Here is a 20047-nt window from a genome sequence, read left to right as displayed (position 1 = left end):
TTAAAATAACACAAAAATAAAATAAATCACAATAACACAAGGGCGATTTAAATGAGGCATGGGCATGCTGAGATGAACTTGACCTGCAAGAAGAAGCTGGAATCCACAAACTGGAACTAGGATATTCTGAGCCCAGCATGGAGTGCCACCCAAGATGATCTTCCCCACGGTTCATGCCTGAGCTCTGCCAATGTCAACCATAAAGCAGCAGCAACATTCAAAAATGTGGAATAAATGAAAGCACAAGAATCACAGAAACACACTGAGGTGACATCATCACAGCAGGGCTGAAGATGTAACGAGAAGTTTGGATAATCAGGGAACTGGGGCAATGACCTTGACACAGACCACAGTATGCATATGGACAGGAGCCACCAACCTTGACGAGACATCAGCAAGTACTAGCAGGAACAGAACTTTTGGCGTTCACAGATACCAGAGACTTGATGACATAACCTTGGAGGTTAACGTCGAAATAATCTTGGAAGTGGTGTCCCCATAGTCATATTTTCAGTGGTTAAAAAAATTCAAGTAGGAATCTACAGGGTGTTATTTAGACAAGACTATAAGTTATCTGGTGTTTCTCGAGAGAGTTAGATGCTCTCCTAGGAAGAATGGAAGAGATCCATAAATGCTTGTCTGAAAGCAGGTTCCTTCTCTCATAGTTGTGCACATAAACAACTAACACAGAGAGAACAAACTCTGGGTTCTATTTCATCCTCACTCCTTCCTGAATGAGTAGGGAGTTCAGAATGTGCAAGTGCCTATTCTTATCATGTAGTGGATTAGAAAAGAAAATAACAAAAGTTCTGGACGTGTCACCCTGGAATGGATGTATCCCATTTGCATGAGGCCTTTTGCCCAGCTCTTCTGTCATTTAGTGCCAGCCTTCATGGATGCTGGCACTCACTGTGTGTAATGAATGTTAGGATAGGCTTAAGCTATCAAGTCCCCTTCTGCATTCAAGTGTCTTCATAAGAGTCCCATAGAGAACAAACACTCTGAAAAAGATGGATACAAGTGACACTCATGTCTGTTTGCAAGAGGAAAATTTATTAGGTTTTTGGAAAACTGCAAGAAAGGGTAGAAGAAGTAGTGAGAACCACAAAATACCTTGTGTGGCCCCCTCACAGCTCAGATCTCTCAGACCCCCAGAATACAAGCGGGTAGTCACAGAAAAGCCCTGGATGAAGATGCTCCAGTGAGCCTGGACTCAGAACCAGACCACAGCACTAGGCCTTTGTTCTTCCTCCAGACTATGAACCCTAAGGTGCTGGATGGGGGTTCAAAGAGGCTGAGCTGATCCATTGACTTTCTTTCTGTCTTCATGCAATCCTCCTGCTGGCCGTGGGGGGTTTAGCAGCCAAAGGTATTGCAGGGTCCACATCGGGAACGTGTGACACAAGGGTTTGTGACACAGGGTCCAATGGGCTTGTCACAGGCATTGGTGGTGGCACAGGGGTTGCAGGGTAGCCTACAACACAGGAGCATTAGAGTCAGCATGGGAAAGTAAGTTCTTAGAAAGAAGTCGCCTAAAAGCAAGAAGCCAGTCCCTTATTTTTAGAGCAAGTCTTGTTTGGTTCGCTTCCTCTACAGCGTTCAGAAACAGTGGTAGCAGAGAGCATACAGAACTAGCAATGGAGTCCAGCCATATATAACACAGTATAACACAGGGGAGTCATTTCAACCTCTAAGCCTCTGCCTCCAACCTAGGAAATGGGATTGGAGATATCCACCACATGGATGTAAACTTTGCAAGAGAATTGTACTTCTAAATAGCCTGCCTGAGCTGGCAATAGCCTGCCTGAGCTGGCAATAGCCTGCCTGAGCTGGCAATAGCCTGCCTGAGCTAGCAATAGCCTGCCTGAGCTGGCACTCGGCCTGATCTACTACTTATCGAGTCCTCTTCCTTGGAGATGCTCAAATGCACTAGAAGGTGGCTATATTGGATTAAATTGCTTCTCTCAAGTGATTTTTAACAAGAGTCAAAAACAGAAAAAAAACAAACAAAGAAAAACAGTGGACCTAAAGTTTCAGTTTAACCAAAGCAGTGGTTGCCTAAATTGTTTGTTTCCTTTCCATATCAGAATCGATCCATGAAGATATAAAGTTTTGCATCCTGTAGCCAAAGGCCCACCATCAGGGAGTACAGTCACCTTGCCACTATCTTTCAGGATAGAAAATACCTTTAACCCAGCTAGTACTGGCAATATGTACCTTACACTGGTCTCTAGAGATAGATTAGTGTCTGAACTGCATTTGCAAAGTTCCTTTATTATTCTTAAGGCAGCCGATGTGTGCCTCAGTTACTAGATACAACTGCAAGCAACTCACTTGCAGTCCTCGCTCTCCAGCAGGCCCCTGTATGTGTTGATCTCACACTCCAGCCTGGCCCGGATGTCCAGCAGCACCTGGTACTCCTGGTTCTGACGCTCCAGGTCACAGCGGATCTCAGCCAGCTGGTGCTCCACATTGGTGATCAGGCACTGTACCTGAGACAGCTGAGAGCTGTAGCGAGCCTCACTCTCTGTCAGGGTGTTCTCCAGAGAGTTTCTCTGTGGGGGAAAAGACAAAGGCTGTCACAGAGCTGTTCCCTCTGAAGCTTCCTGCATGGCCTTCCAAGGAAGTCTCAGGCTTCAAGAGCTAAGGAGAGAGAGAGAGAGAGAGAGAGAGAGAGAGAGAGAGAGAGAGAGAGAGAGAGAGAGAGAGAGAAAGGACACCCCAGTGACTCTGCCTCCCGACTCCACACTGCTCAGCAGCAGGTCTGGACACTACACACCAGGTTGTGCTGGGCCTGCAGCTCAATCTCCAGGGCGTTGACTGTGCGTCTCAGCTCGATGATCTCGGCCTGGCAGGACTGCAGCTGCTCTGAGCTGGACACCACCTGCTTGTTCAGCTCCTCTGTCTGCAATAGCCAAGGGGGAGGGGGGAGGGACAGGATCAGACCCTGCCCTACAGTCCTGGGGGACTCAGTTCCTGAGCAGCCACGGGCTCAGATGCCCACCTGTGTGGTGTACCATTCTTCCACTTCCCGGCGGTTGGTTTCCACCAGGGCCTCGTACTGACACCTGGTCTCATTGAGCACACGGTTCAGGTCCACAGTGGGAGCAGCATCCACCTCCACGTTGAGGCGGTCTCCAAGCTGGCAGCGCAGGGTGTTGACTTCCTGGTGGGGAACAGGCAAAGAATGGACCACAGAACTAAGGAGACCTTCGGGCTTTAAGAAGCACACACGGTGCACACTTTTTAAAAGATGAATGCAAGAGAGTTTAAAAGGATGAGTGTCTATAAGAGGCAAGTTTATCATAAACATGATTTCAAGAAAAGAGAATATTTTAGTGGAACAAAGAAGCATTGCATTGAAGTTAGAAAACCTGAGTCTAGTTCATGTAAATCACTTCTGGTGACTCTGTCTAAGGTCCTTCCCTCATTTATGTATGAAGATTCATATGGATAAGTTATTGCTAATATTTCTTGAGACTCCAAGATTCTAACATTTCCTTCTGACTTAGCATTTGTTGTGTGCTAAGCCCAGTTGACAAATAATTTATAATTGCAACTACTTGAATATGAAGAAATGCAGGTCAACGGTGTTCACTCATTCTGTGTCCCCTGACATCATATCCTGTCTGTGCGAACTGATTTCCCATGTTTTCCCAATCCATTTATCTATATCCCCCAACCATCCATCCATTTGCCCAGACTTCACAAAGCACAAAAACACTCTCTTTTCCAAACTTCACCATTGATTTCATAACTACCCAGAAAATAACAAAATTCATGTGAGCCTAGGACCACACTTCTTCCTGAAAAAGAGATCAGCTTAGCCCTCATCGCTCAATCATTTCTCAGCTTTCCTTTGAGCAACTAACAAAATGTTGCATTGATCTAGCCCACCAAGGCTTCCCTATCCCCACTCAGGAGTCATGGGACCCTCTGTATTGAGATTTTGGTGACTGGGACTTTCTTACCTCCTCATGGTTCTGCTTGAGACACAGCAGCTCCTGCTTCAGGGACTCCACCTGTGCCTCCAGATCAGACCTGCAGAGGGTCAGCTCATCCAGGATCCTGCGCAGGCCATTGATGTCTGACTCCACCAGTTGCCGCAGGGACAGCTCTGACTCATACCTGCACACACAGTCAAGTCAGAAGGTATCAAAGAGGAAATATTTCTGTTTGGATAACATAGTTAAACTCATCCTACTTTGAGGCCAGTCCATTTTAAGTGTTATAAAACAACAACATCACTGTGGTAAATTGGATGGCCCATTTCCTTCTGAGAGCCACAGAGAAGGTACTGTTTGTGGTTCCATCCACCCACCATTCAATACGCTTGTTCTAGGAATCCATTCACAAGTTGCTATCAAGGAAGCATTCTCTTGAATTGCTACACTTCCTAGTTCTACTACAACCTATCTCCTTTCCAACTACCCTGAGTATCATGAAATTCAAAGTCCCTCAGATCCAGCCTTGCCATTAAGTGACTAGAGATGGATTCTTTACTCTCACTGAGCCTTGTTTGTAAAATGAAGACAGAACTAAACTTCATTGTGTTGGCCTGAAGATGAAGAAGCAATATGAGTGAAAACCTATTACAAACTCTATAAAATATCAAAATATTATTACAAGCACAATCATGCCCGAAAATACAGATTAATTTACTGGGGGAAAAAAAAGAGTTTTTGCCTCTTATTTTTTATGACTTAATACTCCTTTGGGATGCATTGATAATGACTATTCTATATGGCAAGGCCAAAATTACTTTTAAAGTTATAGTGTTGAGTTCAAAGGGTAAAGAATGGATGGTTTCTTACACTTCTTCAAGCTGAACTTAAAACATAGACCCTCAGCTCCCAGTGAAGACCTTGGCTTTTAATGTAACTCTAACCCAAGTCACAATAGCACTTGGAAGCTTCCTGGCACAGTCTCAGAACAAAGAGCCATCACTTTGCAATTCAACCTGTGACTGGGCTGTTCTGGTCACTACAGGTATCTTACTTGGTCCTGAAGTCATCAGCAGCCAGCTTGGCGTTGTCAACCTCCACCACCATCCTGCTGTTCTCAGACTTGCCGCAGAGAATCTGCAGAGGAGCAATTGTGACATGAGATGCATTATTCCTTCCCGTGCCCTTTCAGATCTTCTCACTGGCTCTAAAGCAGGGTTTATAGCGTAGAGGTAAAATGTAACACACATGCCAGAGAGAAGGTGTGTGATTTGAATGCCAGTGTTCTTTCCCTCTCAGTCAGTGAATGCAGTCATGATTTCCACTCTTCTAAGGCTGTTTCTAGTCTTCCTGTAGGAACTGAGTCTACTGAGTGATCAAGCCTCAGGTCATGCGACCAATGATCCCTGTATGCTTAGTATGGAGAGCATTCCTGGGAAGCTAAAATCAGGTACATCACAGACATACATGATGAGTTTATTACCCTCTCACACCACCTCTGTTGGAACCCTGCTGCCCCCGTCCATTCTCCTAGTACAGTGCATGCGCTTTAGGTAAAATGCCTGCTCCTTGTAGAACTCACATCCCCTCCTCTCCCAGCATCCATGCATGGAAACTTCTTCCATGTGTGCTATTCTTTTCCCACAGCACTGCTTACCTTTGCAACGCTTGCTCTTCCCCAGATCTCTCTGTCCTATTAGGTTGTGATCTCCTGCTGACAGGAGATTCTCTTTCTCAGCATTTTACCCCAACCCTGACTCTAGAACTTTGCCTAATGCTCACCAACTGTGAGTTAAATAAATGAGGATATTCAAATCATACCTACTCCTTTCTGACATTTACTTTGTCTGGACTATAGAACAACGGACAGACAGTTCCCTCCAGGAACCAACAGTTTGCACAGTCAGATATAGACTCCTATTTGTTGGAGGCTCGGAGACAGTTCAGTTGATAAAGTGCTTGCTTTGCAAAATGAGGACCCGAGGTTAATCCCCAGAACTAAAGTTTTTTTAAAAAAAAAAAAAATCATGGTGTAGCAGTGCTCAATGAAACAGACAGAGCCCTGTGACTCGATGCCCTGCCTACTTAACAAGTCCAAGCCAATGGGTCTCTCCGCTTCAGAAAAAAAATGGTGAATGACACTTGACTCTGACCTACACACACACATCAATAGGCACCTGCCCACACATACACACTACATAGACACACACATATATTTGCACCCAATCCCTGCTTATCATTCAGAACCCACTCTGATACTGACTTTTTTGAGGATCTTTCCAAGTCCCACCTTTATGTAGGCTCTACTCCTGTCTGTCCTGTATGCTTTTTGCCTACATACATGTCCTAGTGAATGGTGTGTGTGTGTGTGTGTGTGTGTGTGTGTGTGTGTGTGTGTGTGTGTGTGTGTTAGTGGGGCTCCTGGTTTACCAAAGCTGTCTTTTACTACGCTTGCTACAAGTTTGAAATGCTTCAACTGTTGGTGGACTCATATAGAAATTGTTTAGCTCAAAGAACTAATTCAGGTGCACGGTACTTTTTAATGTTATCATTTGTCTGAGAGCAAGAAATAGGTATGATAAGAAACTTTTAAAATGACCTATTCTGGTTTGGGGTAAGAAACCAGAACCTCTGGTTAATTTGGCACTAACGCTGAATCAGCATACTTCCGTTATGGTGACTCCCAAAAGGATTTTCAAAGCCTTCTCACTTTAGGCCTGTGAATCCTACATCAGTTCCAACATTAGCTGTAAAAAGCCTCAGCTTTGTTCTGACTGCAGTATGTTCAACTTAAATAAATAACTCGGTCAACTGTCACTAGGGTGCCCATCCCCCTCACCTTCTGCTGCAGCTCCTCAATGGTCCTGAAGTAGGCCTGGTAGGCAGGACACACCAGAGGGTCCTGTTGCTGGTTCCTCTCCTGGATCCTACGTTCCAGCTCTGCATTATCTCTCTCCAGCTGCCTCACCTTCTCCAGGTAGGAGGCCAGGCGGTCATTCAGGAACTGCATGGTCTCCTTCTCATTGCCATTGAAAGAGCCCTCACAGAACCAATTGCAGTTGCCCACATTGGCGGGGATGTTGCAGGCTCCGGGCAGGGTGCAGCCATGGCAGCTGGGGGGCACGCAGGGCCGGGAGGAGCAGCTGGTGCGGCAGCTCAGGGAGGGCAGGCAGCAGTTGTATGGCATGGTGCTGGAGGGAGCAGAGTTACGAGAGTCAGCTTCTACGCCTGATGTCCTGTCTCTGGTATAAGGCCTGGTCCTCTTTGGAGATTTATATCCTGTCAGTGGTGGGTGTGGTGACCATGTAAAACATTACCCTCCTTTTGCTCACATTACCAACTTCCCATTTGTTACTTAGCCACCTCACATGAGTCCTTTAGCTCATAAAATGTTTTACTTTGGCTTCCTGCTATGTCAGGACTCCTCACCAATCATGCTGGTTAGTTCAGAAAGAGCTTCATGGTTTGGCTTCAAAGTGATCAACTTTGCCAACAGTAGCACTTGTTTGCTGGGCATTAAGTTACAGTGGCTTCCCAGCCCCAGATCTGGGGGCACTTCTGATTGCTTTTTCCTAAGCCTTGTAAAGCTCTCTGCCCTGTTTAGCTCATTCCCAGTGAGGAGTCTATGGGGAAACTATCTGAGTGTCTCCTTGGAAACCAAGATGGTTAGTAGCAAATCCCAAAAGGTAATATTAGAAAACACATCCCAGCTCAGTGCTGCCATATCATCCGAGTGGGCAAAGACAATGTTAACTTCTTCCTACAGAGAGTCTTTCGGGCTCCATTTGTGCCATTGTGTCCACATAGGAATACTTAGAAAGCTAACATTTTGAGAGCAGTTATTGCACACAGTGTAATACAGTATTTGCCTGCACACAGTCTGGCTGTACTTGGCTTCTACTTGCCCAAATGCCCACTTTGCACCAGAGACTGAGTTATCTAAATACCTCATATCCATCAATTCCTTCAGGAACCACAAAACCCTCTAAGAGTTTGTAAGGTAGCTTCAGAGTTTTCCCAAGACCCTGAAGATACACCATGATGGAACCAAGATCAGAAGCACACTCCCCTAATTCCAGTGGCCATATTCTTACTATCCATGACTCTCTGTCCCTTCCAATACCTTTACAATAAGATGACATAATGTGGGATAGACTGAATTCAGTTGAACACAGCCATTGTTTGGCAGCATTTCATCCCCATCCCCCCCACCCCCCAACCAGAATGAGCCAAGAAACAAATCTATTCCTTTTTTTAAGAATCCAATGAAAACCTACATAGCAAGACCACATTATTCCCACTAGAAGTTGAAAAGAAGGAAAGCCCTAGTCAATCTAGTATAGAAATCCCTGAGCCTGGTTCTCCCAAGGGTCTCAAGGCCAACACATTTGCACATGCTAAGGTGACATCTCATGACTGTCAGAGCATTTTAGCAAACTCATCTTCTCCCTTGTGCTATTGTAGAGGGAGCTGTAACTGCAGAAATTTCAAGTCTAACTGATCAGCATCCCAAATACAAAGGTATTTCTTAAAGTTCTCCTCTTCTTCTTCCTCTTCTTCCTCCTCCTCCTTCTTCTCCTCCTCCTTCTCCTTGAAAACTGTGCTACCTCCTATCATATGGTTACCACTCGGGCCATTCTTCAAATGTGTGCTGGGAATGTACCCTTTTACATTATTCGTGGGAAAGGCAATTCTACATATTTTAAGGCTGTTCTATTTGTGCAGCCAGCCAGATATTATTTGAAATGAAACCTATTAAGACATCCACACTGAGTCATTTGTTTAATGGATCAGAAACAAGTTGTGACTGTAAAACAATAAGGTACATTTTCTTGAGTGATTCTGGAAGTCATTTTCAAGGAAGAGCTTTCTCCAAGCATGCTTTTGGACAGAAAACAAGCTTTAAGCAAACGGGTGGTCTTTTGGGGTCAATGTTTGGTGCTCACAGCCTCTGTCTGCCTTCCTGACTCTTCTTGTGAAACATGAAGACCACTAATTCTTCTAATGTTACATGTGGACCAAGTGTGTTGATTTAAAATCAGTACCAAGCTGATCTAAGTCGAACTGAATGAACTCACATAACCCAGAAAATGTATGAAATCATTATTATTTTTTATTTCTCCCATACTTCTCTTTTTCTACATCATGAGCCTCAAAAGAGAAAATTTCAGACAGTGCTTTTTAAAGAGTAAGAAAGGAAACATTTGTTGTAAACTAGAAAATACATCAAGGAAGATTAACTATTGCTATAGTTTCCACCTTCATCAGAGCATCATAATTCATGGAAAAGATTACTATACATTCAAAAGTACATGGTAGAATTTAAAAGACACATTCTGAATGGAAAATATATATAAATGAATATATACTGTATATGTGACATATTATTATTTAATATATTATATATTATATATATAGCTGAAAGGATGTTGATCTGTTAAGAAAAATATGTGTTTCCTAGAAATTCTTACAAATAAGTGCTTCTCACTTATTCTATTTACTAAATATACTGTGTGTCCTCAACTTTATATAAATGATGATATTGTCTCTTGACAATTACCTTTCAATAAACATGATGGGCAGACGAAATCCTAACAACCAGAAAGGTTTTATTGTTACCTATATCATTGTGTCAGACGCTGTGGCTGAAGCTTTTGGTCTCAAGATGTGAGCTAACGACACTTGAGGTTTAAGGACACTACTCATTATAGAAGCCAAGGCTATTTCCATGTCAGAGATCACACACAAACTCAGAAGTAGTATTTACCCATAGAGTGAAGTCAGGGCAAGTCTTTGGCTGGAGCCACCCTCCCTGTCTTTAAAGTCAAGAGGAAACCTCCCTTCTCTCTCCCAAAGTAATGTTTATGGTGGCCAGAATTCACTGTTTGAAATTCTTGTCAGGACATATCATATGTACATTGTGCTCTTTTGAAAATGTAAGATAATATATATTGGGCTCCTCACGGATTTTTTCCATGTTTCTGTACACAAGGGGCAGTTAGAGGTCATGAGTGATATCACTGGACAAGCAAGAAGATTTCTTATATTAAAAAGGGGTCCAAGTCAAGAAATCCTAAGTTCACTCATGCTGCTTTTCATGCTAGATTAGAAGAATGTGAAGCAACTCCAAACAAGGCAACTTAATGATTTTTTAAATTGTATATATTTATTGTTATTAAGTCTGTGTGAGTATAGGCGCACAAATGTGCAAAGGTCAGACAGCACCTTTCAGTAGTCATTTCTCCCCTTCTACCTCTGCATGGATTCCAGAGATCAAACTCAAGTCATCAGACTTGCCTGGTGATCACTTCACCCTTCACCAGCTAAACAATCTCATCAGCCCCAACAATGATTTTATTATGCCTTCCCATGGTGAGATTAAGGGAACATGTAGAGAATGGACTGAATTCTGCTGTGTAAAACGCTCGACAGGTCAAGGGAAAGAGCAAATGTTAACACTGGGTTTGATTTGGTTTTGGTTTTGGTTTATAGCAAATAAAGAAGCTTCATGCTGAAATACAAGTGTACAGTAAACTTTTGAGTTACAATGGCTGTCAAGCGGATCACTTGAGGTGAACATGAAGGAGCTATGAGGATACTGCTTTTTTCCAGCATCCTACAGACCATGTCTCTTCATTCTTGACAGCGAACACCCTATTTTCTTAACCAAGTTGACTCTCCTCTTCTTTGATCTGTTGACCACCCGCCTCAGTGGAACTCATAACATCTTTTGGCTTCCATGTCACCTCAGCTGCACCTCCATTTTCCTCTCCAATTGTTGAACCCAGGTGTCCTCAGAGACCTGGAAAAGCAAGCTATGAGCCTTATGTTAGGGATTTTGAAGCACGCCATGTCAGCTCTGTCATTTCTGTCAGTGGTCCCCAGGCTCTTGTACTCTACCAGCTTCCCTTCAGTGGTCTTAACTCTTACATCTCTAGCTACAAACATTACTTAAATAACACTCCAACATATCCAGCCATCCTTTCTAAGCTCTCTATTTTAGCACTATTTTATTTCAGGAAGTCCCAAAACTTCAGACCCAGGGGTCTAGAGAGTTGGCTCAGTGGTTAAGATCACTTGCTGCTCTTGCAGAAGACCTGTTTTTTTTTTTTTCCCAGCATGCACATGACAACTCACAACCATCCATCTATAACTGCAGTTCCAGGAGAGCCAATACCCTCTTCTGACCTCCATGGATGCCAGGTACACACACATTGCCTAGACATGCATGTAGGCTAAATATTCATACATATAAAATAAAAAACAAATTCATTTTTAAAAGAGAAAACAATGTTAGACCCATAGTAGGAATTTGTGGTGATAATTTTATGTGTCAACTCGACTTGGGTAAGGGATGCTAAGCAGCTAATTCAGGCTACTCCTGGATGGACTTATGAAGTATTTCTGAAAAACAAAAATTATACTGAAGATTATTTTTACCAATATAGATGAGTGTCATCTAAACAACTAAGGGCTCTAAGAATAAAAATATAAAGATGTTGGGACCACTCTTCTTTCTTGAGCTAGGGTACCAGTCTAATCCCGACCTCAGACATTTATACCTTCTAACCTTGACCAGGACCTGTTCCATTGGCTGTCCTGATTCTCAAGCCTTTGGGCTTAGAATGGAGCTACACAATTGCCTTTCCTGGGCAATCAACTTGAAGATCAGAGAATTTCTCCATCTCCATAATAATATCAGCCAATCCTGCATGATAATTTTTTCTATATATCTATCTGTGTCTTAAATAGAAGAGAGATACATACATTGATAGATGGATAAATAGATGGTAGGTGAATGATAGATCTAGTGATTTGATTTCTGTAAAGATCCTATTGGAGGATTTATCTAGAGAACCCCAATATAGTATTCAACCAGTATAATTCCCTCCTATCTTTTCTTCATTGTTCTTCATCTAGTTTCCATATGCTAGATGATGCCTCTAAACTCTATCATTCTCTCCCCAACCCACCCATCTCAGTTCCTGGTTTCTCTCAGTGGCCTCCTAAAATGCCTTCCTCATATGGCAAGCTAGTCTACAAGCTTCCAGGTCCCAGGCTATCCAAAGCTGCCAGATAGATCATGTGACAACTTCCCTTGCAAGAAGATCTCATAGATAAACATTCAAAGCACTGTCGAATACAGCCTACGAAACTGCCAATGCAGTTTCATTCAACTGCCACATTTCAGTTATGTTCTAAATTGGAAAGTAAACTATCAAATTATGGATACTCCTCCCAATTCCTCATTATCATACCGGACAAACTTTCCCTCTTCTTGAGCCTACACACTCTCATCTGTCCAAATGTGTGCCACCAAATTTTATTTCAGAATTATGCTAATATCATACAGCAGCCATATAGTTGATTGAAGTCAGAACTGTGGGAGGTACATAAAGTTTTAATAACCTTATCATGAATTCTCACTAGTGTTACTCTTTCTTATTCATTCCACTCATGGAATCCCTTGGTTTGCACTTTGGTTTGATAGGAAGATGATTCTTTTGCAGTTGAAGGGCCTGAAGTCAACAAGACAGGCAGATGAATTCAATACGTAATGAACACGTTTCCAAAGCTCTCATGTGCTATCTGGTCCTCTGAGTCTTTTCTTATCATTCTCTCATGCTTCTGAAATGTGTAGTTCTTTATTTTTATTGCCCTTGAGCCATCTTCCTGTTTGTCAATAATGTCTGTCTCCTTGTGTTACACATTCCGGGCTGTAAACACTGCTATGAGCCAGGGATGGAGTTTGTTTTTGGGTTTCTGCTTTTCTGACATAGCATTTGGCATACAACAATAGATAATTGATTGTATTTGTGTCAGTCTGAGAGTGTTAACTGAAATAATAATAATAATAATAATAATAATAATAATAATAATTGGATACATAACAATTATAGAATTGTCAGCTTTAAAAATTCAAAGATGGGGCAAATGGGTGAAGATGTGAGAATTGTGTATTGAGAGAGACAATAAACACTGGCCTTCCTTAGAATTATAGGAACAAAGAGTTCACACTGGGTGTGGTGATGTGTGTTTTATACCAGTACTAGAGAGGCAAAGGCATGCAAATCTCCGTGAGTTTGAGACTTGAATGATCCACAGATCAAGTTCTGGGCCACCCAGCACTACAAAGTGAAACCCTGTCTAAAAGAAGAGAATTTGTGAAATAAAATGATTTCATTTTTAAAGTTGGGTACACAAATTAATAATCACAGTGGTATCTGTGCACAGGTGTATATGTCTCATACTGTGTACAGCCACAGGTATACAGCTCATGATCTGACCTGCTTTTATGTGTGTGGTTCCCCGTCCATCACGACTATATCCATCACTGTTGGCATGACTCAGAACTTATATTACCAACATATGTGTGTTACCATTGACTATTTTGTGTGACTAGCCTGTGAACTCTATGATGCCTTTATGCAATTCTCAAATAAGTCCCTTTAAAAAATGTAAATTCCAAAAAGAATTTATTGGGCCTAGAGAGACAGTTCTGCAGTTCGGAGCACTCAATGCTTTTGCAGAGGACCTGGGTTCTCATCCTAGCAGCCACATAGCAGCTCATAAAGGTCTGTGACTGCAGTTACAGGGGATCTGATAGCCTCTTCTGGCTCTTGTGGGCACCAACAGACATACATGTGGTATGTGTGTGTACAGACCCACACGTAGGCCAAATACTCAAACCCATGAAATGAAACAAAATTTTTTTTTTAAAAAAAGTAGTCAATTTGAGAAAGGTTTGGAGAGCAAAACTGTCCCAAAGAAAGGGAAAAAATCAAGAATAGAAAGTCAACTGCATTTGAAAGACAGTATCTTAAAGCAATGCCAAATATAAATAAAATGGGTAACAATATGAGTTATTGGTTTAGCTAATCACCTTTTGATATAGTGGGATGATCTGATCGGTGAATGAGTGAGGATTGTTCTTGTTTTTACTTTGGGTGGGTGATTTTTTTTAAATGTAATTCTCCTCTAGCAAAATCCTACTTAACTCTTTTTAAAACATATCCTTATGAAATTTAATACCTTCTTTTAACTTTGGATAAATAATTTGAAATCTAAAGAAAAAAAGCAATATCTTAGGCATAACAAGTCAATGATAACAAGACAAACTTGCTTACCAAGGTTACATCTTAGTCCTGTCAGACTTGGTTGTTAAAGTAATGTCCTTCTCATTCTCTGTTGGGAGCCGACTTTAGTAGAAAGCGGCTAGATCAACTTTGCAGCCATCTGGAACCATATACCCTGATGAAAGACTTGGTTGTCAAAAGCCTATAACAGCTGAAGCACACTCTGATAAATATATTGTTTATCCCACATAGCTTGTTTTGCTGTTTAGTGACCTCAGCCATATGGTGCACGTGGTAAAGTGTTTTCACCTGTGTTCTCCTGCTTGCGTATATAAATACCTCAGAATTCCCTTCAATAGGAGAGACTTGAGAAAATAGAAGAGACTTGATCAGAATCTCTGTCTTGTCTCCATTCTTCGAGTCTCTTGCCCCAAGAGCCACACTCTCTCTTGACCAGAGCACTTAGCCCCAAAAGTGTTGAGGCAAAGTGTTGAGGCAGAATGTGGGCCTCAACAATTCTCTGGCTCTTTCTATCTTTAACTGTGTCTAGCTTGTTTGTTCTCTGCAAACAGTCTCTGTACAACTATCCTGGTATAACTGCTTCCTTCTCTTTCTCCCTCCTTTCTTCTTTCTGCACTGGTCTCTTAAGTAGCTTCCCCTTCCTCTCTCTTCTCCTGAGAATCGGGCATATCCTATTCTCTCAGATCTTTCTCTGATTGGTCCCTTTGTCTGCCACTCAATAAAACAGCACTTTCAAACAGGGCTGCTTCCTTCTACAAACCAACTTCACCAACATTGTTGGGGATTAAAGACGTGTGCTAAGGGCTGAGCCACACAACTAGAAACAGGAATTTTCAATAAATAATATAATCTCAGGGTTCACAGTGTAAAGAAATATCCTCCAATACTTGGTGCAGTGGACAGACAGGAAGTGAAACTTTCTCATGAGTAACTTGAACATGGAACTTGAACCAAGACTTGTTTAACAATAAGGACAGAAAACATCAAAGCAGCTTTGATGGAGAGGAAGAGAAACTCGATTACACCTCAGAGTGAGCTTCATCAGGAGAGAGAGATTTCCCTTTAAACTCTGGAGAAAGGCTTCAAGAGTTTAATCAAGAGAGATTGCTTGAAGTAAAAGAGAACAAGAGAGATTCACTATGGACACTGTGATGGGGAAGAAAAGGGGGGGGGGTCCTCCAAAGAAACCCATAAACAAAAGGAACAGATGGCTTACGAAGCCAGTGTCATGTAGTTTAAGAGCAAGAAGCTAATGAGGGTGAGAATTTGAGAACTTGGGTCATGGAAGAGCCTCAGAACACCCAAGGGCCCTGCAGTCACAGCAAAATGGGCTTGGGTGTTCGTGGCCAAGTTTTCCCACATGGGTCCACCCTTTTGAGAGTCCACCCATATAGAGAACATGTCTCCCCGCCCCTCAAGGTTTCCCTTTGAGCTTAATAGCTAGGTCAGCCATTTGATCCATTTAATCACCCTGCTAGTTCGAGGTATTTTTATGAGACAGTCATGAATATTTTACAAAGTATGAATGTGAATGAGAAACACCTTTACTATGCCAGAGAAATAAAGTTTATTGAGAGGTAAATGAAGCTGCCTCCTTGCATTCCAGAGAATCCCAGAGAAGAAAGGAAGGCAGGAAATGGAGGCATGTACAAGAAATGCCCTCTATGCCAATCTCCAGAGCTCCGGTTGCAGACATGTGACACCAGTGCAGCAGAGAGACTCAACCTTCAACTGAAGGAGTTTGTCAGGAAATTGCTTGCTGGTCCTAGAAAGCATGTCCTTGCCTAAAAAATATCACAGTTGTCATGGTGATGTTTCTTAATGGTAATGGAAGTCCTTGCAAAGGAGCGGCCTGGATTTGACTGTTCCTGAGTTTGAACTAACTGGCTTCATAGACGTCTTCAAAGGAGATGGGTTCAATTAACAGCAACGCTTTGAGCTGCCACAAGGTCCACAGCACCCGCCACTAGCATTGGTGGTGGCACATGGATTGCAGGGGAGGCTGGGGAGACACAAAAGTTAACAATGGATTGGAGAGAAGTCAGCAAACCCTAAGGCACACGCAATATCTTGTACTTTCGGGAGCAACCCATGAATTATTAGCAGTTGGAATTAGAATGGCATTGAGATTATTATCAAGCCCGTCTCCCTTACCCACAATACCTTGTGCAGAACTGGAACATTGTGCTTTTGGAAAACTATTGTCTCATACTGTTGTGCTCTTGTGGAACTTAACAAGATCTGCCTTACCCAACCTGGAAGACTGTGACTGGCAATCTCCCTACCCACCCCTCACCTCACTATTGGTAGCTTTCAAAGGCAGGAACTAGTCCCTTCATCTTTGTTCATCTACATTTACAGAACTGACACAAATTACTGTAGGCTTTCAGTCCGCTGTTTGAGAAGTTTCAAACATGGCCACCATGAGTGTGTCTCCACAGCTGGTATGCACACCACATATACAGTCCCAGAAATCCATTCTACACTCACTTGCAGTCTTCACTCTCCAGCAGGCTCCTGTAGGTGTTGATCTCACACTCCAGGCGAGACCGAATGTCCAGCAGCACCTGGTACTCCTGGTTCTGACGCTCCAGGTCACAGCGGATCTCAGCCAGCTGGTGCTCCACATTGGTGATCAGGCACTGCACCTGAGACAGCTGAGAGCTGTAGCGAGCCTCACTCTCTGTCAGGGTGTTCTCCAGAGAGTTTCTCTGTGGAAGAGAAGACAAAGACTGTCACAGAGCTGTTCTTTCTGAAGGTTTCTACATGACCTTCCAAAAAAGTCACAGGCTTCCAGAGCTAAGAAGAGAGAGTGTGGCCCCAAGGACACCCCAGTGACTCTGCCTCCCAACTCCACACTGCTCAGCAGCAGGTCTGGACACTACACACCAGGTTGTGCTGGGCCTGCAGCTCAATCTCCAGGGCGTTGACTGTGCGTCTCAGCTCGATGATCTCGGCCTGGCAGGACTGCAGCTGCTCTGAGCTGGACACCACCTGCTTGTTCAGTTCCTCTGTCTGCAATAGCCAAGGGGGGGGGAGGGACAGGATCAGACCCTGCCCTACAGTCCTGGGGGACTCAGTTCCTGAGCAGCCACGGGCTCAGATGCCCACCTGTGTGGTGTACCATTCTTCCACTTCCCGGCGGTTGGTTTCCACCAGGGCCTCGTACTGACACCTGGTCTCATTGAGCACACGGTTCAGGTCCACAGTGGGAGCAGCATCCACCTCCACGTTGAGGCGGTCTCCAAGCTGGCAGCGCAGGGTGTTGACTTCCTAGTGAAAGAAGGAAAAAGAATAAGCCTACGAAGACAGATCCACTCTCTGCCTGCTACAGGGACGTGAGCACCGTGCTACCTAGAAAGGGATGGAGGAAGGGATGGAGGACAGGGGCTAAAAACAAATATGCAGATCAATCATTCCAAAGATGCAGACAGAGCAACAAAGCTCCAACAGGAGCCACAGCCATGTCTTTCTGAAAGAAAAACTGAAGCACCTTCACAGCCTTCTACCACTGGTTCTTGACAAACGCAAATCCTCCCGTTGTCTGCCCCACTCCTTTGGGAACTAAATGTCTAACCATACTGTAATATGCCTTGCTTCAGCCCTTCTTTGCGCAGCCTACACCCTCAAATGGCAACACTTAAGTGTTGATTGAAATCTTTCTCTTGCCTCTGAGAAGTCAGCTCCTCTCTGGAAGACGGGCTTCCTTGTACAGTGCACACCACACAGATTTCGCTTCACTCAGCCTTACATTATACCATCAGGACTCCATAGCTGCTCTCCACACTAGGCTACAAGTTCTTCAAGAGAGGAGCTATGAATTCTTTTCTTTTCTTTTCTTTTTTTACCCTCCATCTTCACCATCAATTCTAGGACCTAGTGGTAGCAACCAGCAGAGACGAGAGGTCTGTGGATGATGCTCTAGCAGCTGCCTCCACTCACCTGTGCACCGGAGCATCCTCATCTCACCTCACTCCTCTATAAGGATACAGTGATAAGGTCGTCCTGGGACGTTAGCTTAAAATCCTTCAGAGAATGGCCCTACATCATAGTGCCTCCTGATTTGGGGAAGCCTCTCTGGATGCTAAAGGTGTCATTCTGAGGCTGTGCAACTTGCTTTTTAAACATTTCCTCTTACCTCCTCGTGGTTCTTCTTGAGACACAGCAGCTCCTCCCTCAGGGACTCCACCTGAGCCTCCAGGTCAGACTTGCAGAGGGTCAGCTCATCCAGGATCCTGCGCAGGCTGTTGATGTCGGCCTCCACCAGCTGCCTCATGGACAGCTCAGTCTGGTACCTGCACACACACAAGGTAGGAGGATCAGCCAATATCTTCTCAGGGTGGTATGGGACCAAGAACTCCATGAGCATATCCCTAAGCCTTTCCTCTTCTATTTTCTTCTGGCTATGTCTAGATTAGATGGGGGAGGTATTGACTCACTAATGCCCACAGACACCCATAAGGTAGGGCCCTCAGTCTGTTCTTGATGTTATTGATTAGTGTAACACCAAATCAATCCATTCCCATCTCTGGATTTGGAAGTTTTATAAAAAGAACATTCTAGAAACCCTGATATAGGTTAAACATTGCTAACCAGAAGATCCCACTCCCAAAACGCTTAAAAAACAGTAAGTTGTTGAGGGTCATAACACCGCACAGTTAAAACTGCCCCATCTGACTTCATTGACAGAGCAGATTCACAATGCAGGTGCACTAAAAATGGTGTATAAAATGGCATGCATGAACACCTTAACAAATGAGTTTTGTGCTAAAACTCAGGTGCCATCCCCAAGATAGCTCATTACTAATGGTCAAATAGCCCACAACTCAGAAGGAAAGCAAAAAAAAAAAAAAAAAAAAAAAAAAAAAAAAAAAAAAAAAAAAAAAAAAAAAAAAAAACCAGAAACACTTCTGGTTCCAACCACTTCCAATACAGGAGAGTCAACCATATCAACTGAAGGGCTAGAGTCTGAATGCCTATTTGAAGCTTATTTTCTCTGTAGCCAGACTCAGGAGGAGACATGAAAAAGGGAAGAAATGTCTTTCGCATCCCTTCCACCTGCCCTTTCAGGCAACATTAGACCCACAGAGCCATGACAGAACCACCAAGGTTTGGAAGTCACTCAACACAAAAGGTTTAACATACTTGGTCCTGAAGTCATCAGAGGCCAGCTTGGCATTGTCAATCTGCACGACCAGCTTGGCGTTCTCAGACTTAGTACACAGAATCTGAAACAATGGTTCCAATGTGAGATCCACTTGAACTTGAGCATGTCTCCCCATTCAAGAAAAGGCAGCTGTTGCTGGGTCTGAGATAGGCTACCCTCTCACCTTCTGCTGCAGCTCCTCAATGGTCCTGAAGTAGGCCTGGTAGGCAGGACACACCAGAGGGTCCTGCTGCTGGTTCCTCTCCTGGATCCTACGTTCCAGCTCTGCATTATCTCTCTCCAGCTGCCTCACCTTCTCCAGGTAGGAGGCCAGGCGGTCATTCAGGAACTGCATGGTCTCCTTCTCATTGCCATTGAAGGAGCCCTCACAGAACCAATTGCAGTTGCCTACATTGGCGGGGATGTTGCAGGCTCCAGGCAGGGTGCAGCCATGGCAGCTGGGGGGTACGCAGGGCCGGGAGGAGCAGCTGGTGTGGCAGCTCAGGGCGGGCAGGCAAGTCTCACAGGACATGGTTTTGGGAGTGGTGATGGGAGCGGTGAGCTGCTGGAGGTAGATCTGGATGAGGTTTGAGTCTCTCCTTCCTTTGTGGTCTTTTTATACCCTTACCAGTGGGCGGGGGCTTGGCAAATAGCATAGTTCTCTTTCCTGGTGCTGAGGCCAATTTTTCTCCAAAATATGCTACTTAGATTGCTTTCAAAGAGTCCCCCCTCATCTCATAAAATTATTCCATTCAGCTTGTGTCACAGCAGGCCTCTTCCTGGGTACAAGAGGTTGATGAAATCAGAGTTTCATTAGATGGCTTCAAAGGAGGCAGATTCATCACAGTCCCAAAGGCTCA

At 43.7% G+C, this 20047-nt stretch overlaps 2 protein-coding genes across 2 annotated transcripts; both read right to left on the bottom strand.

The window, feature by feature from the left end:
* Positions 1–1051: 1051 nt before the first annotated feature.
* Positions 1052–7501, bottom strand: LOC117710773 (keratin, type I cuticular Ha3-II). The gene is made up of 7 exons (XM_034505966.2): positions 6784–7501; positions 4999–5081; positions 3972–4128; positions 3005–3166; positions 2780–2905; positions 2335–2555; positions 1052–1474 (listed from the first exon to the last, which is right to left on the bottom strand). The coding sequence occupies exons 1-7, from the start codon at positions 7129–7131 to the stop codon at positions 1357–1359; spliced, it is 1215 nt and encodes a 404-aa protein (XP_034361857.1). The 5' UTR covers positions 7132–7501; the 3' UTR covers positions 1052–1356.
* Positions 7502–15601: 8100 nt separating this feature from the next.
* Positions 15602–19734, bottom strand: Krt34 (keratin 34). Its single transcript, XM_034507082.2, has 7 exons — positions 19372–19734; positions 19187–19269; positions 18180–18336; positions 17153–17314; positions 16931–17056; positions 16532–16752; positions 15602–16043 (listed from the first exon to the last, which is right to left on the bottom strand). Exons 1-7 carry the CDS (start codon positions 19717–19719, stop codon positions 15962–15964), a joined length of 1179 nt encoding a protein of 392 aa, XP_034362973.1. The 5' UTR covers positions 19720–19734; the 3' UTR covers positions 15602–15961.
* Between the last annotated feature and the right edge of the window lie 313 nt (positions 19735–20047).

This window comes from Arvicanthis niloticus, chromosome 6 (genome assembly GCF_011762505.2).
Source record: "Arvicanthis niloticus isolate mArvNil1 chromosome 6, mArvNil1.pat.X, whole genome shotgun sequence".
Lineage (NCBI taxonomy): Eukaryota > Metazoa > Chordata > Mammalia > Rodentia > Muridae > Arvicanthis > Arvicanthis niloticus.
This window is presented reverse-complemented; position numbering and strand designations above follow the sequence as displayed.

What these genes read in the sequence shown, in the direction of transcription:
- LOC117710773 (XM_034505966.2), bottom strand. Translation starts at nt 7,131, where the DNA reads ATGCCATACAACTGCTGCCTGCCCTCCCTGAGCTGCCGCACCAGCTGC. An exon ending in TCAAGCAGAACCATGAGGAG is followed by an intron (nt 3,167 to 3,971) that starts GTAAGAAAGTCC and finishes GTTCCCCACCAG; the next exon opens with GAAGTCAACACCCTGCGCTG. An exon ending in CTGGAGAGCGAGGACTGCAA is followed by an intron (nt 1,475 to 2,334) that starts GTGAGTTGCTTG and finishes CCTGTGTTGTAG; the next exon opens with GCTACCCTGCAACCCCTGTG.
- Krt34 (XM_034507082.2), bottom strand. Translation starts at nt 19,719, where the DNA reads ATGTCCTGTGAGACTTGCCTGCCCGCCCTGAGCTGCCACACCAGCTGC. An exon ending in TCAAGAAGAACCACGAGGAG is followed by an intron (nt 17,315 to 18,179) that starts GTAAGAGGAAAT and finishes TTCTTTCACTAG; the next exon opens with GAAGTCAACACCCTGCGCTG. An exon ending in TGCAGGCCCAGCACAACCTG is followed by an intron (nt 16,753 to 16,930) that starts GTGTGTAGTGTC and finishes TCTCTTCCACAG; the next exon opens with AGAAACTCTCTGGAGAACAC.